The sequence below is a fragment of the Taeniopygia guttata genome, chromosome 1, assembly GCF_048771995.1.
Source record: "Taeniopygia guttata chromosome 1, bTaeGut7.mat, whole genome shotgun sequence".
NCBI lineage: Eukaryota > Metazoa > Chordata > Aves > Passeriformes > Estrildidae > Taeniopygia > Taeniopygia guttata.
Genome location: NC_133024.1, coordinates 95,176,281 through 95,200,411, shown reverse-complemented (window position 1 = coordinate 95,200,411; position 24,131 = coordinate 95,176,281). Strand labels below are relative to the sequence as shown.

General features: G+C 37.2%; 1 protein-coding gene across 1 annotated transcript in view; it reads left to right on the top strand.

The window, feature by feature from the left end:
- The window catches only part of ANOS1 (anosmin 1), a 126,244-nt gene that overhangs the window by 54,078 nt on the left and 48,035 nt on the right, over nucleotides 1–24,131 (top strand). The window contains exons 3-5 of the mRNA XM_030280562.3: nucleotides 12,392–12,454; nucleotides 15,617–15,839; nucleotides 20,457–20,641. Of these exons, the coding sequence (XP_030136422.2) occupies nucleotides 12,392–12,454; nucleotides 15,617–15,839; nucleotides 20,457–20,641 (471 nt within the window). The remainder of the gene's footprint in view (nucleotides 1–12,391; nucleotides 12,455–15,616; nucleotides 15,840–20,456; nucleotides 20,642–24,131) is intronic.

Sequence of the window (24,131 nt, the reverse complement as noted above, 5' to 3'; positions counted from 1 at the left end):
AAATTCAAGTGTTAAAGATAATTTCCTCATCTTTACATCTTCACACTGTGATAGCTCACTTTAGGATGTCTACAAGTGTGTTACTCTGAGTCTTTGCCTTTATGTATTGCAATTCATGACAGGAAAGATCAGTGGATTTGAATAGCATTTGAAATCAGTGGATAATTAATTAAAATACACAGCTTCCAAGTTAAAGTAAAAAAAACCCCATACCTATTGACCCACAATTCTAGAGTACTTTTAAGAATTATGTGTGATACATATCAGCTAAATTTCAAATTTAAGGAAAGCTTTAGAAGAATTTTGTTTGCCCAGTTATCAATCTAAGTTTATACAGTGATGAAATGTAGTGATGCCTGTTTGAGCTGCAGAGGTGGACTATAAAATTCATGTGTACTGAAAGCAGAGTGTGCTCCTGTGGTGCAGTCTGTGACAGTCTGGACAGCCAAATTGTCTTCCCTTCTGCGCTGAAAGTAGAAATGGAAGTAGAAATGCCCAGTAGTCCCAGACTATTGACAGTGAAAATGTATTCAGCTCGATTCTTCAAGCAAAAGGCTGAAGTTTCATTTAACAGTTTATGTCCTATGACAGTTTAATCAGATCTTTTTATTTATTAACTCAGCTGCCAGTTTGTCCTGCTCACCTCTCAACACCATAATGTTAACCTTCATTACTCAGCCTTGGAGGGAAAATCAGATACTAGTTGGTTTTTAGACTGTGGTTTTATGACTGGCTTGACCTGTTTTAAGTTCAGGCTCTCAGTTAAAGAGGTGTTTACAGACTCCTCTCCCTTTCCTTTTCGCCCCGGTCCCCAACACAGACATCTGATTTTTATGAGACTACTCAGTGAGTTGAATGGGGAAGTTTGCTTACCTAAAATCTGGTCAATTTTTCATCTAGAATCCTCTTTTAGCACATTTACATCAAAAGAAGTAGGCTAGTAGGAGCTAGTCCCAGTTCAGGACTGCCCTTGTTTTGATGGTATTATGGATTTAGATTTGCTTATGCTCATCACATAACCATAATCTAAAAACCCATAATCTGTAGCCTTCCTTGCTCATGTGTAGCATGCATTTAAAAATAATAGGGGAGAAGTTATTTTTTTTAATAACTTGAAAAGAATTTGAAGAAAAATAGCTATTTTAGATTTAAGTTTTCGCCCTCAACTAATATGTGATACTATCTAACCTTTAAAGTATTTTCCAAACAGTGTTTATTTTATAAATTATCATGTAAACTAAAAGAATTTTAGTAATTTTTATATTTCATTAGACTGTGTTACAATACATGAAGAGGTTATTCTGAAAGGATTCACATTGTCTCTTCACAAAAGAGTCAATGAATACAATAGGGTTTCTAAACATGGAACAGAAAAAAATTCAGTGTCTAAAAGGAATATATCTGAAAATAGTCAAGATAAATGTAGAAAACTTGTCAGAATTTCCTGTAACATTTTACCTTTTTCTTCCTGTTGTACTTGGGATTAATGGAATTATAGCTTCTACTTTTGTAGGATTAGGCAATATTTCTATTATAGAATGCAATCCTACAAGTATCTGTGGGAACACCATATTTGTTTGTTATGGCTGATCATCTTCACTGGTTTACTCTGAAATTTAAAAATATCCAAATTTATTGTTCTTAGATTTTTTTTCTTTCCTCTCAGATATTTGTGTCATCAGTCTACTTTAGGTCAGTAGATTTTCATTAAAACAACAAGCATAACTTCTGAGTGCAATTAAAACTTTCCAGAGTTACTGCTATTAGAATGATTGGTCTATCAATGAGGTGGACAAGAGAGATATTTAAAACTATTTAAGCCAGGCAATAGAATGTGAATTGCACACTTCAGAGTAGGGGATTAATATTTTTTTTTCCCTAGAAAACCCCCTTTTTAATTTTTCTGTTCCTTTTCCTCCCCCTTTTGCCATAATTGCGTGAAGAGGCTCGCACAGATGCCTGCTGCCAGCGTGTGATGCTTAACCTGACCGTCAGAGCAGCCTCACAAAGGAAGGCTTTTCAGGTCCCCCAGTGAAACAACCACTGCATTTTATTGTGGCGTGAAATTAGAAGTGAAAAGCCCTATGGCTCTTGCTGTTTAGTAATGCGGAATATGTCGTTTCTGATGGTGATGGTAGTGCTGGGAGGGAAATGGAAGGCCAGGGGAGAGAAACAAAGTAACAATTTAGACAAAGAGGGCCTCCCTTTTTTTTTTGTCGTCTGTGATTGTTTGGTGGTCTATAAAACCATAGAACTGTGGTGGATACAAGCAAAAAGAACATTTAGTTGCGGCTCTCTCATTCAGAAATGTATGTGTGAATTTGCAGGCTGATGTATAAGGCGAGTCATCTGTTATCAGAAGAGTTCACTAGTTTAACTCATTAGTAAAATGGCAACAAAAAATTTGACTTTGCTTGGAGAGAACAGCGCTGCTCTGACAGACACTTTAAGTTGCACAGCAAGATGGTGTTTATAACATGACTGTGTGTGGTTTTCTGAAGCTGCCTTGTAACAGATTGGAAGGGGAAAGTGCCAGCTTGAAGAGGCTTTCCCTTGTCTGTTTAAAATTTAAAGAATGATGTTTTTTCAGTGGAAATTCTTTACATATATAAAATGTCAAAATATTTATGCTCACTTTTACTTTAAAAGTATTATGTAATCACTAAAGCAAATGGTGAACTATTAGAAAATGAAAAGGCAATTTATGAGAGAGACATTTCAGTACATAAGATGGGCTTCTTTTTTATAGAATCATAGAATCATTTATGTTGGAATAGGCCTTTAAGGCCATCAAGTGCAACCATGAAGTTATCTGTGACCTGAGCACTGTCACTGCTGCTGGAAAGAACTGGTGAAAGTCCATCCACAATTCTAATATCTGGAATGGAAAAGCTGTTGCATTTTGCAGCCTTGTGTTCTTAGCAGTAAATATTATTGTTATTTTTATTCTATCTGCATGGAAATGGTGGCAGGGAACAGTGGTGGCCTAGAAACAGTAGGGAGTATAGGTAGAAATTTTTTAATTGTGTTGCTTACTGTGTAAGTTCCAGATGCAATCTTGGAGAAGCTTTAAACGCAGAAAGGATAAGGCTGACTGATCTATGACAGATTGGTGGAACAGATGCAAACATGGCAAATCAGTTTATTGGTAAACTGCACTGCAGGACTGCAGCCTGAAGAAAGTTCAGACAGAGAAGCAAAACTGCTAATATTGTTTAATTCAGGGAGCTCATTTCATTGTTCATTAATACAGTAGCTACACTGCCAAAGAAGTCTATATGTAAGCAATAGCACAGGAAGAAGCAGGAAGGCACTAAGCAATTAAAGCTATTACCACTATCAGAAGGGTCTATTACACAGAGCTTCTTAATGTTTTTTAAGTGTATCATTCTTAGTTGGATTTAAAATAATTTATGTACTTCTGCTCCAGGCTTGATTTGCTGCTTCATAGCATTTTGCTAATGCTGTGCCTTGTATTTTGACAGGTGACAATTCAGAATGCGGAGATTTAGAATAAGGGCTAGGAAGGGGTTTGAAAAAAAACCCAAATGAATTGGCTCTTGATGCAGCACATAGAAGCAAGGTAACAGAAGGATAGGGAAGTCATCTTTGAGGCATAGTTTAAATAGGGGTAATTAGAACAACAGTTTTAAGTCCATAGTGGGTTGATAGATTAATCAAAGATGTGAAAAAAAAAGAGTGTAAAGAGAGTATTATCTGTGTAGCAAATAAGTGGTGGTGGGACAGCTATGGCACTAAGAAAGAGCCAGAATATTTGTACCTATCCTAAGCATTTCAAAAGAACTCCAAGAGTATCAGAAATGCTGCTAGGGCATACCCCTTCATGGTAAAAGGCTGAAAGGTTGAAGTTTAAGTCTCTCTTCTAGAGAGGAACTCATTGCTTATACAAGAGGAAACAACTTCAACAGGAAAGAGAAAGCTCCATCGAATACTCTGTGTTTAGGAGATTCATCTTGAATATAGGAGATTTAAGTTCAATTCCATGTTTCAAAATAAGAGCTCAGATTGTTCTTTGGTGACTGTTAAACTTTAGGATATGAGGCAGAAAAAGAGAAGAAAGTACGTGTCCTGGTTTCATATGCTGGTACAAAACCTTCTAAACAAATTTTGACAAGAATTGGTCAGGAACAAGCTAATGTTTAGGAGCCAATTTTCTGTTGTCATCGATGGCCATGATTTTGACTTGGTAACAAAGAATAAAAACATAGAAAAGGGTCTTAGGATTATTCTGTCCTTTCAAACAAACACTTCTGCTGGCAAAATTTGACATGCCAGACAACTGAGCTATACAGATAGATACCAAGCTGTCAGAGTTTGAAAGTTGTTTTCATTCTGAAAGGATTATGGTTAAAAGTGCTGCATTTCAGCTGAAGTGTGATGGTATGACTTCCCCTCTTCCTTTATAACTTTTTTTTTTTAATAATAATTTTCCAAATATTTTATGTCAAAAGAGTTCTTTCCAACACTTTCAGTGATTCTTGCCTTCAGTAAATGTACAACTTTTCTGGCAGCTTTTACTTTCTGTTTAAATTTACAAATTAACAACAAAGGCTACATGGACTTCCAGAATATTTGACCTGAAGTTCTTGGCAACGATCTTGGTCTTTCTGGTGCCATAATTTTAGGAACAAAGCCTGTAATGCTACTTTGTATATTTAAAGGTTTGACAGACTTAAGTGGTATGCTGTGACTAGCCCCTTCCCTATCTCTGTTCCAGGAAATACTGGTACTGTTCCTAGTCAGATCCTATAGGTCATAAGGCTTCCTTTATTTGCTTAGGGTATTGAAGGTATTCCGTAACTCAAATTGCTAACAGTTAATATTGTGGGACTGGCACCCTGATGTTGTGTACTGAAATGACCTGGGCAATTAAGAAAAATAAATGTTTCAAGTTCATGTTTTTATTAGATAGCCAACAATTGGCTCTTCTGAATATTTCCTTTACTCTAAGTCCTAATTTGATATTAGTAAGTTTGCATAACCATGGAGAGTGGTAATGCTTGTCTGTGTGTGTACTTTCAGTCCCTCCACACCCAAGTAAAATAAATACACACCAAATGCAGCTATTTGCTATAGCAGTTTAAACTACGCTGCTCAACTTTGCACCCACTTGAATTTCTCAGAAATGTTCCATTCTGCTCTGAAATAATAATTGGAAACAGATAGGAGACAGTTACACCTAATAATGCTGTAGGTTGCTTCACTAGCTGTGTTTCTAAGCCTTGTATGAAGCTGAGTGAGCAGAGCTGTACTAAAGGCTTTGACCACATCTATGCTAAAGTAGCAAAAGAGAGCTTCAAAGAAATGTGTCAGTGCATTCTCCTTCTCTTACTTATCTGGGTATTATTTTGAACATTTTTTTTTTACTATGTCCTTCAGAATTTTGTAATTGGAAAATACTTATAGGTATGTTCTGCATAGCTTGGTGAAGGTTGTAGTGGACTGCTATGAGACACTGACAGTTCCATCTGCAGAAATCCTTTCCTGTTTATTGAGAGCACATTTCTTGGATGTGAAACCAGAAGTTAAAGTTTTTTACTGCTGGTTGAGAAATGCAATTTTAAAAATTATTTCTTAGCTAAAGTAAGTGATATATCTTAAGTCTGTATTTCACCTACAGGTTGTATATGTCATCCTCCTTAGATAAGAATTATTAAAAATAAATCTCAGCTGCATATATAATATGTTTTGTGTCTCTGATATACAGTTTTGTAGTTTTGTTATTCTTTTCATAAGGGATGTACCAAAATCTGCCAGGAAATATCCTTTTGACTAAGGTCAGTGCTGAATAGCTTATACTCCCTCTTATGTTTTAATGTTAGAACTCAAGACAAAATGCTGTATTCCTACAACCTAACCCTTGGCACCCAAGTTGCTTTTCATGAGGTCCCGTGTGAATTAACCAGGGAGGTCTCTTGGGGTGTTCATCTCAGAATAATCCCCACCTGCAGGTGCACCCTTGTGTGGTGTGTTACGATATAATGTGATGGTGGCCATGTGGCTGCTGTTCTTATCCCTATCATTTTGTAATTGCTACTGTAGGACCCTGGAGGTTTGTGCTTCCTTGTTTTACCTTTCAGTTGTTGAGGATTCAGAATAGTTAAGGTAGCTGTAAGTGCACCTCCAACAGAGACACCTTCATTTCTGTGCCAGCCATTTTGTTTACTTGTTCTGAGCAATGGACTTCTAAAAAGTACAGCGCAATCATTATTAGCACTAAAACATAAGATTAGACTGTCTGAATGTTGGTTACAAATGAAGGATTTTTATTTTTCTTTATATATATATATATATATATATACACACACATTTCTTAATTAGAATAAAGTAGTACTTGCAGATGATAAATTCTATGTTAGAAACCTGTTCGTTATCATCCATCCTTCCACCGTCCACATCAGGATGTCATCGATACAGAACAACAGAAAACACATTTCAAGAAATCTAAAACCACCTAACTGCTTAAAACCTAGGACCTGGCTTTCATTCAAAACCAGCTCTACAATTAGCAATACTTTTAGACAGTATCAGCTGGGTTCCCAGTGTACATGATAATGTTACAGAATAACCCCAACTGTAACTAATTTAATTAAGACTTGATCCTTGAATACAAAATCACTCCTTTTCACCAAATAGTGATGCTCACTGACCTACGGGAGAGAAAACAGGCAACACAGACAGGGAACCATTCTCTGTCATTTAACCCTTTTGTTTATTCAGTTACAAGGGAAATATATTACTAGGGTAATTCTCATGAGAACCTTTTTAATATAAACAGAGGAGTAACTCCAGGTAGCCACATGAAACTACTATTTTACACAAAAGGATTATGTTCCACAGTTGTTTCTATTAGGCTTTCAAAGTTTTGAAGGTATGTAAACCTCTCTCAGTCTACATTGTGTAACTGAAGTTTAGGAATTGGTTGTGGTTTAAACCGAGCTGACAACAAAGCTCCACACAGCCTCTCAGTCAGCTCCCCTCATGATGGGATGGGGGTAGAGATTCAGAAGAGTAAAAGTGATAAAACTTGTGGTTTGAGATAAACAGAGTTTTATAGGTAAAGTAGAAGTTGTGCATCTGAGCAAAACAAAACAATTTACTTACTGCTTCCCATGAGCAGGCAGGTGTTCAGCCATCTTCAGGAAAGTCAGGCTCCATCACATGTAACAGTGACTTGAGAGGACAAAGGCCATCACTCTAAATTCCCAGCCTTTCCTTCTTCCCCCATCGTTATGTGCTCAGCACGATGCCATATGGCATAGGACAGATATCCCTTGGGTCAGCTGGGATGAACCGTCCCTGCTGTGTCCCCTCCCAACTCCTGCGCCCCCCAGCCCTCACTGGTGGGATGGGATGAGGAGCAGAAAAGGTCTTGATGCCTTTTGTAAGCACTGCTCAGCAGTAACAAAAACATCCCCATGTTATCAACACTGCTTCCAGCACAAATCCAAAACATATCCCGTACTAATACTGTGACAACAGCTCTGTGACCCACATGTGAAGAAAATCAACTCTGTCCCAGCTTAAACCAGCACAGAGCTAAGATGTCACACTGAGTTCTAGAAAGCTGACTAGTGCTCTGATGATTCATTCTGCTAATGAGGGAGGAGAGGGAAAGGAGAGGAGCAAGAGACTAACTCGGCATAAAATGGATCTCACAAAATGCTCAGAGGTTTCTTGAACAGCATACATCAACGTACAAGCTAGTATGGCACCTACTGATTCTGCAGTTGAACCCTTCTCTTTGGGTTCATGGATTTTTTTCAGCCCGAGTAACTGACTGATTCTTTAGGTCAGCTTGACTTCTAACACTTTATTTTAAACAAGATGGTGCCTGACCTGATAGGGTGTATGAGCACCTGAAATTGCTGAAATAGCTGAAGTGCTGCAATGCCTCATCTTTGGCACTTGGTCATGAGGAGAGTTGCCCACAAGCTGAGTGCAATACCATGTGATATACCATGAGCCACTCACATGGAGCAGTGCTCATGTGAAGCCTTTGAATCAGTCGAGCTGCTCAGCGTGGGTTTTGGAGAGCATTGGGAATGATCCACTGGGGCAATGAGATTCACCTACCTGCCTGTGTAGGATTCTTCACTCTTGAAATTCTCACTGCATGTAGTCCTGTTTACCTAAGCTTTTAATTTTATAACATACAGTCACACCTGTGTTTTTTGGGGAAGAGATTTAAACCGCAGATTGAAAAAAATATAACAAGGATCTTTAATAAAGTATGTCTAACTTCAGTTTGAGAACCAAACACTTGTTTCCCTTTAATATGCAGAATGGAAGTAATTTGCTGTTGATCTTATACCCATCTAAAAGTTTAGGAGGGCATGGATTAACACAGGAGAGACAAATGTGTAAATAGACTTTGATAAAATGAATTGACAAAAAATGATGAACATTCCTCAAATGGGCAACAAGAGTCCTAATGTTTTTCACCAAGCTACCATGCTGTTCATTGGTTTGAACTAGGTAAATGTGCAGCCGTGCATTTACTGTTCTTTAGATATCTCACAGTCTTATTTTTGAGAAACAGAAAGATACTTAAAACACATCTTAAAGATGTTTAAAAAACATCTTTTAAACTCTAAAGATGTGTAAAAGCCCCTAAATATCAAAATAATTATTTCTCTCTTGCTGCCTGCTTCTGTTTTACGTTGTGTTTACTGCCACTGTGCTCAGATTTCCAGAGGCAAAATCACTTTTCTCATGGTTCCATTAGCTACAATCATGTATTTAAATGTACCCATCATGGAATCATTCTTTCTAGGACTGATGAGTGCTATATTCTCCTTTGACTCTGGGTAAATTCTTGACTCTGTTCTCTACTTAGTGTCTGATAGTGAGAAAATGCATTTTTCAGGTGCTTGTTCTCATGCATGGCCAGTTATTAGGACATTGTACAGTGAAAGCTGTTTTGTTTCTTTTTTTTTTTTTTCTCCCAACCATATAATTTCCATTTAATTAAGTTCCATAGGACAGCAAAACACTTATCTTGTGTTTGTATTGTAAACATAAGACATTAATTTGTGACCTTGCTGTTGGAAGCAGTGGGAATGGTAAATGACAATGAAAAGGATAATTATATTCCAGCTGTAATACTTAGCATTGTTTTTACAACAGATTGCATATGTCTTGGTTTCCACTCTGATGAAATAAAAAGCCTTTTTAGACAAAAATATTGTGGATAGTCTCTTCTACTGTGACAGAATTTTTTTTTTTTTTTTGCTGTATAAATAGTTAAAAAATGTCATTTGCAGCCATTTAATTTAAATATGATATTTTAATAAATATGTAGTAATTTAATAAATATGTATTTCAGTACTTAAGTGATGTTTTGCAATTCATTAGATTCTGAAATGTGCTGTGTTGGTATAATTCCTTTCCACTCAGGTCAAATGCATCATTTCCTAAGCAAAAGTGTTAGTGGACTTATTTTGAAACTCCCTTTACTAATTAATGTAAATGGTATGCATATATGCTAATCTCCTAGTTGCTTTGTTTATAGATTAAAAATTAGAACAGAAAAGAATTTTCTAACACTGCTTTGAAAAAAAGATGAAGTAAAAAATACAATACAAAATATTTTAAAGCAATCACAACTCTTTTTCCTTGAATGAAACCGTATTTTGCTCTTGTTTCTAATTTTATGCAGTCTAAATATCAGCATGTCTGTAGTATTGTGTTATACATAGATTTGTACCTATGAGAGTTTGTGGATGTACACACACCCTCCCACCCCCACACATTTTGAGGGATGAGAAATACTGGGGTGCTTTTTATTAGCAATTGTTTTGGCTTTTGATACAATTGCTTAGTGCTGAATAATCACCCTGCAGCAGTCTGGACAATGAAAAAAAGCCTCCAACTTCCAGAATTAAGCACTGGGTTTGATGAAACAAGCTCATTAGGAGGGTTTGAGTTATCAAGGCTGGTGTGATTGACACCCATGATCTTCTGAGGAGTGCCACTGTCCTGTGACGTTCAGCTCTGTGACCCACATCCCATCCTGCCTCAGCAGTGCAGAGCCCACATGTGGTGCCAGGGCAGGGTGAGTGGTGGCTCCAAGGGACCAGTGGCACCTGCCAGATGGACTGCTGGGATTATCCCTGTGCCAGTGCCCTGCTGCCTGCTGGAGGTGTGCCATCTTCATGCCTAAGCTTAGCTTCTGTGGGAGGTGGCTGTGTCTGCAAGGTATTTTTTATTAGATAACCAAACCAGCTGCCAGCTGCTGCTCTGCCCAGATTCCTCCTTATCCTGAATCAGATCACCAGACAGTGGGAGGGATCTCAGCTCATTTACATTTTAAGTCAACGACTCAAAGGTGAGACCTGGATCCAAGCTTTCAATGTTTCTAGTTTCCCACTTCAGGGAAGCCTCATAGGAGGATGGCCAAGAGGATAAATGCACAGACCTGTGTTTGTGAGGTGTTCTCATCTTTGCTATTGCAAGGTTAATAACCATCTCTTTAGCAAGACAGTTCCAGATCGTCTATTGGCAACTTTTTTGTCTGCCAGCAGTTACTCTTAATCCAACGTGGTGCAGTGGTACAGCTCCACCAAAGGCAGGCAGCTTCTGCAGCTGCCCATGGTGCCAGGCTAGCCCAGTTCTGGGGACTCCATACAGCAGGAGTAGGGAGGTTATTTTTGTTTAAGTAAGTGTTTAGGTAAGTGTGTACCCTGGCCAGAGTCTGTAAGGGTCTATACAGGCCTTATGACAGGCTCCATCATCTCTTTCCTTGGCATATTCCAAGAGCAGTTGGACTGCAGGGTAGGGCTCAACTCTGGTTCATCTTGTCCATCTTCCCCTGAAGATGTCCATTGTCTCTGCCTGCCCTGAGGCAGGAGCTGCTGGGGCCCAGTGGAAGCAGCCTGGGCTGTCCTGAGTGGCTTTGGAACAGTGACAGCCTGATGAGGTGTCAGGTGCTGGAGCCTGACTTGCGCTGGAGATAAACACTGGCACAAACACCTTCAACAAGCCTGGCAGTCTTGGGCATCACTGACAAAGTCACAGAATGGTCAAAATATCTCTAATTTTTTGTTTAAACCACTTATACCTCAGTAATTTTTGGACTAAATTCATTGAACAAGAGAGCTGCAAAATGACATGACAGTGGAATTGAGATCAAATGTGTGGTATCTATACCACAGGAGGAACAACACTGGAATTAATTTAATTTACTAACTTCAGTGACATTTTATAATGTATCCTTCTAATTAATCTGTATACAACACATTGTGAATTTTGAAGAGCTAGAAACTGAGTCTAAAATACCAAAATATAGATAAAGAAAATGCTTAAGTGCATTAGGTGCTTAAGCAATGCTTAAGCATATTTTTTCCTGAAATATGTAACCTCTGTGACTAATGGTTTTATTACATTTTTAGGCTTTGTTGCTAGTAGAAAAATGTTTAATTTTAAAAACACTGTTGTTTTTACTACATTAATGATATAGGTGTACCCCTGAGGTGTAGTCTATATGTATTCATGTTTGATTTTGAATAGCATAAGTGTGTATTGATCCAATCTAGTACTGTGCATGAGAGAAAACTACCTAAATACTGCATTGCATGTCAAAGACCTTTGTTTTTGGTACAATAAGTATCTTTACACTATTACCAGGAGGGGTAGCTATCATTAGGTCCCAACAATGCTATTATTTTTCAATTTTTTATGTTTAACAAAGGAAGAGAAAAGGTTTCTGGATATGAGTCTGAATTTATGTTTCAGCTGTTGTAAATGCTCTTAACAGTGTGATTTTTCTTTATGCTGTGTGAAGCATAGCTCTGTATCTCAGCTCTCTGTAAGCCATTGCAACAGAGGTTGAAGGTGAAATAATGATAATACGGTACTTGAAATAAAGTGATTTTGTTAACAGACCAGTGAACATTATCTATTTATACAGAAATAGTGTTTTAACCTCTGCTGAGTTTACTCCATAGCTTGATGAAATAGTTTCTCGCTTGGGAAGGCAATGTGCCTGTCTAAACTTCAGGCTGGTCAGTGAGGAAAAGATTTCACTTTCTGTAGTTTCGAGTAGTGCTTTTGGCATTGTCTCTGTCATCCAGGAACATGGGGTAGATGATATCAAGACCTACATGCAGGAAGCTGGAAAGTAAGATGACATAATAAACAAGTGAGTCAATTGCCTTGTATTGTAAGAAATACTGAAAATGTTTCATTGTAATCTAACCATGGCTTCTCGTGACCTTGTTCTGACACCATGACTCAATGACAAAATTATATCCCCAGGAGAAGTAGATTATTAACTTCCTGTGGGCAGAAAAACTGGAGAAGAAATGTTACTTGTGGTTGTTTATTTCTTTCTCTTTCTGACACTTCTCTGCCTCCTGGTTCTTCCTAGTGCCTGGAGCCCTGCAAAGAGTCCTGGGACCTGAAGAAAAACCATTGCCAAAGCTTCTGTGAGGTAGGTCAGCCCAAGGGCACACTTTCTCACTTTGTTCTAGCAGTCTCTTTAATTTAAATTATTAGCTTCAAGTAGACAGCTGAAAACCATGTTATTTTTGCCGCATTTGCCTTCATTTGAAAGGATACACATTTAACAATGCAGCCATATTGATTTTGAGTTAGAAAAGGTTTTTTTTCTGACCAAATGATTTATCTCGACTTGTAAAGACTCAATCCAGTCACACTTACGTAGCATCTCTCAGAAGGAGCTCTTACATCCCTCCTCTAAGATGCTATTTCTACCACTTGACCTTCTATCTTTTCTGACCCTGTGTAAGAAAGACAATCTTTGTTTAAAAGATAAAATGTGTGAAAAATCCTTGTGCAGGATAGCTAGAACAGATGACTTTCCTGTATGTGAAAGTCAGTCTGATTTATAAAAGAGTAGTTCCACAGGAATAACTGGATGAAGTTCAGAAGACCAATATCAAAATATGTAATTATTCAAGAACAAATGTTTTGAAAACTATTTTTGAACCATCCATCAGAATAATCTCTGAAGAAGCAAACCTGAATCAGTCAAACTAGAACAAAGAAGGAGATTTTTTTATTGTGTTTGAAACATAGTTCTGAGTTGGTGGAAGTGATCTGTTGCAGTTCTTAAGTGTTTTTAGTTCAAAATGAAAGTATCAGCTCAATAGAAAGCTGCCTTCTTATCAAAAAGGCTCAAATATATTAAGACTATGAAAGTGAGTTCTTAAGAAGATTTTAATCTTTTCCTATAAAAAAATAGAAGTGACCTTACTTGATATACTGATCTTATTGGTACACTGATTTAACTCCTTCTCTTTACTGTGGACACATTTTTCCTAGTATAAGAGAATGTCCTACATTTAAATTATTTTAAGCATTATGAAGATGATTAGGAAAAGCTGTAATTTCAACTAAAAAAATATTAGATGCAACAATGTGTTAATAGCGATTCCTGAATTACTGATCAGTTACTGTTGTAACTACTGATTGTGTAGTTACAACAGAAGACAAAATAAAGGTTTCTTATGAAAACCAAGCCTTGTAAGAGTTTTTTAACCCAGATGATTTTCTCATATACAGAATTCTAGAGTACTGTAAAAAAGCAGTTTTCATGGATCTAATTTGTGCTGTTCTTGTATATCGCTCTTCACTCAGACTATATGTTTTCAGATATGGGTGAAAATTTGTATAAAATTAGTTTAAAAGGAAAACATTTGTAGAACACTGTTCTATTGTAGTTAAAAACAGTGAGCATCCTTCTTTGATTAGTGTTTTGTGGTTAAGGCTAAATTTAGAACTTCAAAGGCCCATAATGAGGAGCAGCACATTTAGCAGCTAACTGAAAAATGAGCTGTGAAATAGGGTGAGGAGGAGAAGCCTTGAGGACGTATTATGCCTCAGGGAGCTATAACATTTTTAATTAAGTAGCTGCAAATTTGTGATGTTTTAGGATTTGAAATTAGCTTCAAACACAAAAGCCGGGGACCACTTTCCTTTATCTCAGACTCATGCATACTCCATAGACATTGATTGAGGTAAAGGAGGCTGTTTTCCTGTGAGAGTGTTTTCAATCTTTTTGCATTTTGTAAAATATATGGAAGCAACAATTTAGCTTTGTGTTTTTCGAAGTTCCTGCTTCACGTGTTACTTCTTATCTACCAAATGAGTGTACTACTGAATGTTAAAGGGAACCTTATGTGTGAAGGACAATTTATCTGATTACTTGTGTTTGGACTTTTTTTTCCCCCCTATAAATTTAGTTTCCTACTTATTTAGCTTTTTAACTGGTTAACCATGGCATCAGGTGCAAGCCAATTGGGGGAGCAGCAGGAGTGCATGTCCAAGAATCACTGGGGTCTGTAGAAGACATAGAAACTGCTCATTTTTGCAGTGTTTAGGCTGGTTAAAGCCTGTAACACCCAAATCCATGCCTGAAAGCTTGGTTCAAAATTCTGGACTGTTCTGTATGAAAAGATGGGAGAGGTAATGTAGGGATATATTCTTGGGCCACAGTGACTTTAGAGAATAGTCTGTGAAACACCCAGGCCTCTATAATAGCCAAGTCTTTCTCATTTTGCCAGAAATGTGAGAAGAGTAAAAACAAGAAAGTAAAACATTTGAATATGGAAGAAGTTACAGAAGTTACGTGGCTGGCTGGATATAGAGAGTGGGTTGTAACTCCCGTGTAAACTTAGGAACCTGTAAATCAGATCTGTCAGGGTGGAAGGTTTTTGGTTGCTCTAGAATGGAAAGGCCAGCTGCAGACAATGCCAGTTACATGCTGCAGTCATTCTGAGGAAATCACTTCAGCTGGTTCTGCACCAAACTAAACAAAAAAGGAGATGTAATTTCCATGTCAAACACCATATTCTCCTGGGGTTGTAGAAGCTATTTTAAATACTGTTTTAAGTGGACCTTACAAATTACATATGCTGTAAAATGTCTATGCATTGAAGCATCTTCTTAAATATCTAGGCCTAGATTTCTCAAGTAAGTAGCATTCACTTTGATCTTTAATCAATATATTTAAAGCTTATTTAAATTTTTATTTTCTGATGATCATTTTATCATAAATGCCATTTCAGTTCCACAAAGAATGATACAGTTACTAATATGCTGGCAAGAACATAAAGATGCTGCAAAATCTTCTTAGCCAACTTAGTTCAAACAGTATAATGAAAAAAGATTTCCCTTATTTATCTAGAATGGCATTACATCAGATATTGTGGGGAAAGTGTTATAAAGTACAGAGGAAAGAATGTGGGGTAGTCCAAAACCAGCAGACTGTCTGACCATTGCTTCCCCTTTGTTTTGGGAGTGTTTTTAATCTGTCATTGAGCAACTTTATAGCCAGTCAATGTGAGGAAAACAAGGGAAAGCTGGCAGATATAAACAATTGTTCCATTAAATATGGTGGTCTTACTTGAGGGAATTCATCCTTCTGTACTTGGAATGCTTTTTCAGAAGTGGCTTGAATATATAAATATTCAGGGATAGTGTTGCAAAAACTGGAAATCTAAATAATCCTTTAGGACGTCTTGGAAATTTATAACACTTTTTCTTTGATGGGGTTTTGGTTTCTTTTTTTTTTTTTTTTTTTTTTTATTGTTCCTGTTGAAAACATACCCTTCTTCTCTTTTCCTTTTAGCCTCTTTTCCCCAAGAAGAATTATGAATGCCTAACTAGCTGTGAATTCCTTAAGTACATCCTGTCTGTGAAGCAAGGGGACTGCCCAGCACCTGAGAAGGCCAGTGGTTTTGCAGCTGCCTGTGTTGAAAGCTGTGAAGCTGATATTGAATGTTCTGGAGTGAAGAAATGTTGTTCTAATGGATGTGGTCACACGTGCCAAATTCCAAAAAATCTGTACAAAGGTAGAGATTATTAATATGTACTCATACTGGGCTAACAACTTCAGGCCATAGTGAAGTCTCCTAGTAAACCAGGACTCACATTTGCTGGGAGTTTTTATGGATGGGAAGAAAAAGGAGAGGTACTTGTAGAGATGTGACTGCACAATGAAAGGGTGGAAAACCAGAGAGAGATGTTGCTTAAATTTCTGATTTTTTGCCCCCTTGTGAAGCCCATGTCTGGAAATTTGTGGAATGTAAATTTGTGACTATTATGAGTCATATTGAGCAGAGCAAACTTTGCCAATTTAGGTGAAATCTCACTTGATTTGATGGGATGAGAGAGAATGCAGCAGGAAAATATTTAATGATAAACAATTCAGGTCCTATTAATCAGAAATAGTGTTTAGTCCCATCTACAGGCCAAGTAGATGAGACTACCAAGTAGGAACTGTGAAATAATCAAATAATCTGGTAAAAGAACAAATCAACACAGAACAACATAGTGAAAGATTATAATATCTGCAGACAGATATATATTAATTCATTATTTGAATCAAGGCAATCTTATTCAAAAATTTTTAATTTATTTGAGTCCTGAGATCCTGTGAATAAACCTTTTCTTTGACATCCTTTGAAAAGAGCATGTGAAAGAAATTTTTTGTTTAGACAAATTCCAGATTTTAATTTACTGGAATTTAAAAAAAAGTTTATACATGGAAATTTTGGAAAAATGTTCTCCTAGTGCATAAAAACAAGCCTTTGTGAAAAGAATGTTCTTCTTCCACATCATTGATGTTTTTATACAAGAATCAATTCTTCTTTTATCAGTGATAATATTATATCAGTGAAAAATAAATATTATTCAGTTATTCACTTATCAATGAGATAGTTTGGGCTCTCTGTGGGAGCATAATCAACAAAACTCTGATCTAAGCTCCAGGCTTAGGTTTGAATACATCCTTATTTCCAAATGTGGATGGAAAAAATAATAAAATAGGTAAAGAAGATGGTGAATTTATTTTTAAGTTAATTATTTTAACTAAAATGTTAATAAATCTTTTTCAATGTCTGCAGAAGGGAAACTATCTTGTTTGCAGGATACTTTAGAGCAGCCCCTTTAAAACTATAAGGGATTAGTACACACCAGCACATGGCACTTTCAAAATGAAAGTTATTAAAATGGATCACTTATTTATGTCTTTTGTCTTATTGAGACAAATGACCAGAGTGGTAAACAGGTATTCACGTTATGTGTGTAATGGTTTACATGTTCAACTTCCATGCCACAACTGCAAAGCATTCCAGTAAATATAATAACTGGAAAAGGTTAAAAAAAAACAAATAGAACAAGATTAAATGCTCCTGGAGCTGTCACAGCATATGACAAGATATGATATATTCTGTAACTGCACACTGGAAGATCTCTTCTGTTTGGCCTGATTAAATGGGAGCAGAGCTAACCTTCCCTAACATCTTATCATGGATCTGCAGGAGGTGCTGGCTTGTAAGAGCATATATGTCTTGCAGAGGAAGGGCAAGCTCAATACCCTACTGCCTTCTCAGCTGATGAATTCAACTAATTAGCCTCTTCAACCTGTCTTTCTGCAACAAAAGACAAATAGAAGTGCAGCAGGCTTGCTATTCATTTCCTCCAGGGGTAAATGACCTTCCTATCACTAAGGAAGAGCAAACTCTGCAAGCATGACTAAGATCTAGTGAATAAGTTCAGTACTTACTCTTATCATTTTCTCAGCACTCACAGCTTGGAAATGAACTCAGACTGAATCTAAGAGTCTGCAGAAGTTTCTGTAGTTTTACTGTTGATCAGGTGCTGGAGATTAGTTGCAACAGTAGATGTAAAATTCCCGTCTGATTTGCTGGATTACCAAACTGAATTTGCCCTCTAGTACTGAGTGCTAAAGCCCAATCCTAAAAAAAAAGTGTTAATGTAAGTACACTGCAACCAAGGACATATATTACAAATGATTTTGGATTAATGTAATAAGTACATTTGCATCTCTGTTGGGAGTGTTACTAATTGGTTATGTAGTCTTCACATATTTATGTCCCTTTAGTGGAGATATCAAGTGTTCTTTCTTACTCTTCTATCACTGGCCTCATCCCCCCTTCTTTACACTGGTTCAACTAGTGAAGGACTTGAGAATATGTCTCTGAAAATCTGTGTAAAAAAGGTAAATAGTGAAGGGCAGATTTGGAAAGATTATAGTAGGATAACAGGTGTCCAATGGTCACGCACAGTTTAATAACTCTTTTCATTCTTAAAGAAAAATAATTTTGTTTTAAAAATTATTTTTAAATTTTTTTTTAATTAAAAAAAAATTAAATTAAAAAATTTAAAAGTACAGTTTTAAAAGTGTCCTTGCAGAACTGTGCTTACGACTGTATTGATGCCATGGATGTACCTTTTACAAGGAACTCCAATGGAAACATTTTTAATTCTGGGGGAACCAATGTTTAAGATACGGGTTTTCATGAGAGAACAGTGTGTGCCTACTTTTCGTGGCACAGAGATGCATGTGCTGTTTGAAAAACACCTTTAGAACCTTTTTTCCTGGACTCTGCTGTTGCACACATACAGTGATCAGTGATTTGAACTCTTTGGTTAAGCACTGCAGACTTGGGACTAATGCAGACTTTGGAGTGCTGCAGACCGAGGACTGATTTGTTCTAGCACAAAAAAAGGGGCTGACCATTTAGATAATAAAAGGCATATTGATGAGTAATTGGATCTTCACAGCTGGATATTAAACTGATGGTGTTGGCTCTACAGAAGTATTTTAAAGTGCACTTGTGCTGTGCTCATTGTTTGCGCTGCCGTGCTCCATCTGCACACGATTACGTAACACCGAGTTACTTGCAATCAAGTGAATCCAACTGTCCCTGATGCAAAGCAGATGGAAGTTTTCTGAACGTGCAAATTATAGGATTATTTTTTATCATAACTAAAGAAGGATTTGCAAATGTGGAAATCCGAAGTCGTGTTCGTTATCTTAGACTAAGTCTTTAGGCTATTGAAGGATATCCAGGGTCTAAACTGCTGTGATAACCACATTTAGATACTCTGTTTTTTTTTCAGGTGGCTTTTAAGTTTCTTGAAGGTCATTTTAATTTACTTACAAGATCATTTTCACTTACTTTTAAGTACTTGTATACTCAGATTTATAAGAACACCCCTTAAAATGTAGAAGTGGTTTGTTCAACCGAGGAAATTTTGGTACTAAGTCGTCTGTGGCAGACTGAGTAGGAAACAATTCTCTAACCAATACATACAGCTGGCCTTATGTGGACAGTCATTGAAACAACAAAATAACTAAAATGCATATGATAACTTGCTAAGAAAGCTTATATGTCAACACAGAGATCTTTTTTGTGACATATCCTCAAGTGACAAAATGCTGCGCACTCAAATATAAATATTCCTAACATCTGTCTAGAGAAATGTATCTAACATTTGATTTGTTGATTTAATTAAAAGATGTCCAATTTGAAGAGTTGTTTTTTCCTTCAAGCTACTGGAGATGTTTTCAAAAAGGTGATACTGGCGGTATAACAACATAAATAACCATCTTTTGTGTCACTGTGTAATGAGAAATTACAGTAATATTTTAGAAATATATGTTTTTCTCTGAAATGCAACAATTTGACAATATACATAACACATCTATTCCAAGATGTCTTGGAATTGCCTTTCCTAGCTCTTTAGGGAAGAATGGAGAGGGACACATCATGCAGTACAGCTGCAGCATGTGAGTCAATAAGATCATGGCACGGGGGAGCAAACAGCTTTTTTAAGTACATCAGATTAATGTAAGATGTATGAAATAATCACACTTCAGTGGTCTGCACTGCTAAGAGCTTAGACACAGTCTGTGTCCAGTTTTAGGTTTGACTCTGGAGAAGGGCTGCTGGGCAGCTGGAGAGTCTCCAGAGGCAACTGCAAGAGTGAACAGGGGTCTGGGAACACCAATTTTAAAGGGAAATGGAATGCACTGTGGTTATTAGTCTGAAGAAGAAAACATTCAGAAGCATGGTAACAATCTTGTGGTACGTGAAAAGCTTCTCCATAGATAAAAGAAAGAATCTGTTCCCCATGATCCACGAACATCTTGGACCAGTATCAAGTTTATGGTGCACTGAGGAGACTAAACAAGGCAGTGGGAAAGCTTTCTTGTAGAAGGGATAAAATAGTGAAATAGACTACTATGCGATGCTATGGAAATTTTGTTATCAGATGTGTTTAAGGGTAAATTGGGTGAAAAACTGAACAAGTATAGCTGATTCTGCTTGAGATCAAAGGGATCTTTCTCCCAGTTGTATTAGGCAAATGTTTTCTGTGAAGTCAGTTTTAGCTTACAACTTTCACATCCTCCAGTTTTTTAATGAAATAAAGAAATAATTTTGAAGATTTTTTTTTTTTAAAACAAATTTTAATGTTAACAGAGATAGGTTAGCTAGGAACACTTCTGAAACTTCCATGCTTATCATTCCTCCCTTTTTGGCATTTTCTCTGACAAACTATCTTTTTTTCCAATTGTTTTTTTACAGCTTCATCTACAAATGGCTTAATCATATCTTATAAATTACTCATATATTTTTATCTGTGTGTTTGTACTACAGGTGTTCCACTGAAACCCCGGAAAGAATTAAAATTCATAGAACATCAGTCTGGAGACCTGGAGGTGAAGTGGTCTTCAAAATTCAATATTTCCATTGAGCCTGTAATCTATGTTGTTCAGAGGAGGTGGAATCAAGGAATCCATCCAAGTGAGGATGATGCTACGAACTGGCAAACTGTGGCACAGGTCAGTTCTTTGTAAGCAGTATGGATCCAGTCTCAGAATGTCACAAATCTCTTGAAAAATGTTGAATTAGAGACCAAATTCCATTCAAGGAAGTGCATTAGAGACAGTCCTGAGTTTAGTGGGACTTATTGCACAGTGTCCAAGGCATGGCTTGATTCTTGTCAAAAGTTAACAAAAAACAGAGTGAAAAAAATGACTAAAGCCTTTATTCTTTGTAAAGTTGTTTTCTTCAGGTGTGAGACCCTCCCAATTCATAAAAGTCTATGATGTCATGCTCTTATCACTCAGTGCAATCCAGACTGAAAATGTAAGACTCATGAGCAAATGTTTCTTAATGAGAAGCAGCCAACAGAGCATAAATTTTCACTTAGTTCCTTCCCAGTTTCAATCTGTTTTTTACCATGCTGACAGTCCACCTGGATGGCAGAGTTCCAATCGTTTATCTTACTGCTTCACCCTTATCCCTGCTGACAAGAAAAATAAAATGCTGATTTTGAAAAGATCTGCAAAATATCATTATAGCTAGGAAAAAAAAGGAAAGAGAATAAGTAGAACCATCCACAAAATGGAGTAAGGGATTTAAATTCTGTGACAATTGGTGTTTGTTCTCAATTCAGATTGTGTTGGAAAATGCTATCTTACAAAAAACATGAAGCTTGTGAGACTGAATACTCAGAAGTGAATTTCTTAGCTTCAGCATGGTGCTAGAGGGAGCTGTCACTGTGTTGTAGTCTTGCTCAGAAAAAGCCCCCTGCAGCAGACCCTGGCAGGAAACCTTGCTTGTGCAAGCCCAAGAGAGCATGTCCAAAACTGATCAAGTCACAGTGGCTTATGGTCTCTCAGTTGAGGTGCAAGTATTGAACCTGCATTCTCCATTCCAGAAAAAAAGCTCCTGCCTTTCCTTCCCTTTCCTGCAAGGAAAATGCCAAGTAGCAAAAATGTGCTAGATCTGAATTATTCCTCACTGTTACCAAACCACGTGTATGATAGACTGTAGAAGCTGTGGCTGGTGAATCCAGGCTGCAAAGGGAGCACAGTGCTCTGCTGTTTCTCATCCCAGACCTCATGCACATTTCTGGGAACATGCACTGTATGTTCCCAGTAGCTGAACATACATGAACCCTGCCTTGCATTGGGTCTGCAGGACATTGTTTCAGAAACATGTTCCTGTGCTAGAGCAATAAGAAGCCTGACAGCTGCCTTTCCTGGGGTCTGGTGAATGCAGGCAGAAGGGACTGAGTTAATCACTGTGGCAGGAGAAGCCTCCTCCAGCTGACATCTTTCTGACAACTTCACTGTCCCTTCTGCATCACAGGAGACATAAATTTGATTGTGTGGAGGACCCCACTGGGAATGTCAGTTTGAAGCATGCTTCAGGATGCCTGACTGGCTTTGTGAACTGTGTATACCTTATGGGACATGCAGGCTGGGCACCCTTGAGGGGTGCTACTAATCAGAATTTCTGTCCTTATAGAGTAGTGTACCTCCATGGTGTTTGTAGTTTTAGACATCCCACCAGGCAATCAGTTTGGTTTGGCTGAATGTGATAGAATTTATTTTGCAATATCAGCAGCAAGGATGGATATCCAGTTTGACTAAAGTGATTGTGTGCACAGCCTCCAGGCTTTCCTTGTCTGTGTAACTGAGATTTTTTTCTTGTATGATTCCAAAATACTGCGGTATGAGCCCTTAATTATAGGCAAAGGCTGAGAAGAGCTGAGCCATTTAGCTGAAAATTCCTAGAGCATCTCAGTCCAGGGGAGATGTTTCTGGGTCTTGCGTTATGCTGCAGCTTAAGGTAGGGACTTTGTGAAGAACAGTCAAAGATCAAAAAGGCTGTGAGGATCTGAATTTCTCTATGCTTATACCTATATGTAGCATAAACAAGTTATTGTTCACATCTTACAGGAAATTTCATAATATTTCATCAGTGTTACTTATCTAATATTTTATTTTTGTTAGTTGTCCAAGAACAAATGAGGTTATAATTTTCAATAACTTTCAGGTGTTTAAATTGAAAAAAAAAAAAAACTTGCTGTTTTCTATTACCCTTAGAGAAGCTAAATTCCAAGTAATTTCTCACGTTTCACACAAATTTTTGCTTTGTATTGAAACAATAATTCTGAAAAGTTTGTTTATTGTATTGTGCCATGTTTTTTGTACCATTTGTGTTTTCTTTTTTAAGGAAGAAGGCTCAATCTATTAGTATACTATTTTGCTCTCCAATTATATCAGGAAAGCAAACACTTTGAAAACAATTTTAGTTATTTTTCACTTCCAGAGGAAGAGATTTTTAATGTAGTTTTTTTACTGCATATTTTGTGGAAAACTTGATATAATTAACAATTTGAATAATTTCCATTGGTAACTAAGATTCTAGTTGGCCAAGCTGGCTATGATGTAGAGTGTCCTAAGTGTTATGTGAAGTTTCCTACAGTATTGTAACTTAAGATTTAGCCAGTTGAGCAGGAACTGCTGCATTATCCTATGGAAATACTGTAGGTCTTGAGAACAGACTTACCATTCCATTTGGTACTAATTCTCTCTAAAAATAGTAGCATTACACTGGAAATTCAGCTATTTAATCATATTACTATAATATAATAAAGTTAATTAAAATATGCCAGACCAGTTACTTTCAGACAGAACATGTCTGTTGTGTGAATGGATGTCATATGTACACACACACAAACACGTATATATATATACATATGGGCAGACAGTGATGAAGTACATCTATTAGTCTAGTCCATTACTAAAACAAATAAAGGACAGTATTTACTGATAGCTTGATTGTGACAGACCTTAGTGCTTCACCTTGCAATTGTCTAAACTCTGTGGACAGATAATCTGTTTCAAAAATAAAGCTTCTGAAACACCTAAAGTTCTGGTTCTGAGGATCACAAGGAATTTCTCATGACAGTGAGAAATACCTGCTGGAGCTAACCACCAGTCCTGTACACTAAAGGTTTCTTTCTCCATCTCCCAGGGGGGGCTTACTTTAGTAAGCAGTCTTAGAGAGTACCCACCTTGTGTGGAATTGCATTCACATGAAATAGGGCAGGTCTGCTGTCCTTTGTTAGAATGGTGGATATAAAACTCAGATTTTCTTTTGTATCAGAGGAAGCATATACTCTGCTTTTCTGGTACCTTGGATGGTATCCCTTCACTTTTTGAAATGCAAATTCTTTTATCCCTGTGTTGTTTCCAAAGGTGTGAACTCAGCAGGGTAAGGCTGTACTCTCCTATTTCTATAAAACCTTTGTGCTACAGCAAGGAGTCCAGGATTCATGGTGGGGAAAAATAGGGAATGAGCATAGTGAAACAGTCCATTGATTACTATAATCCGTGGATAGAGTCCTCTGTACAAGTCTTTGCTGTGAAGAGTTCTTTGCACCAATTTTTAACATCTATTCATAACATATATACACTGTTTGGAGTGTTGACACAAGAATCTTACCTGAATGGTCAAACTGCTATGCTCCTGGGT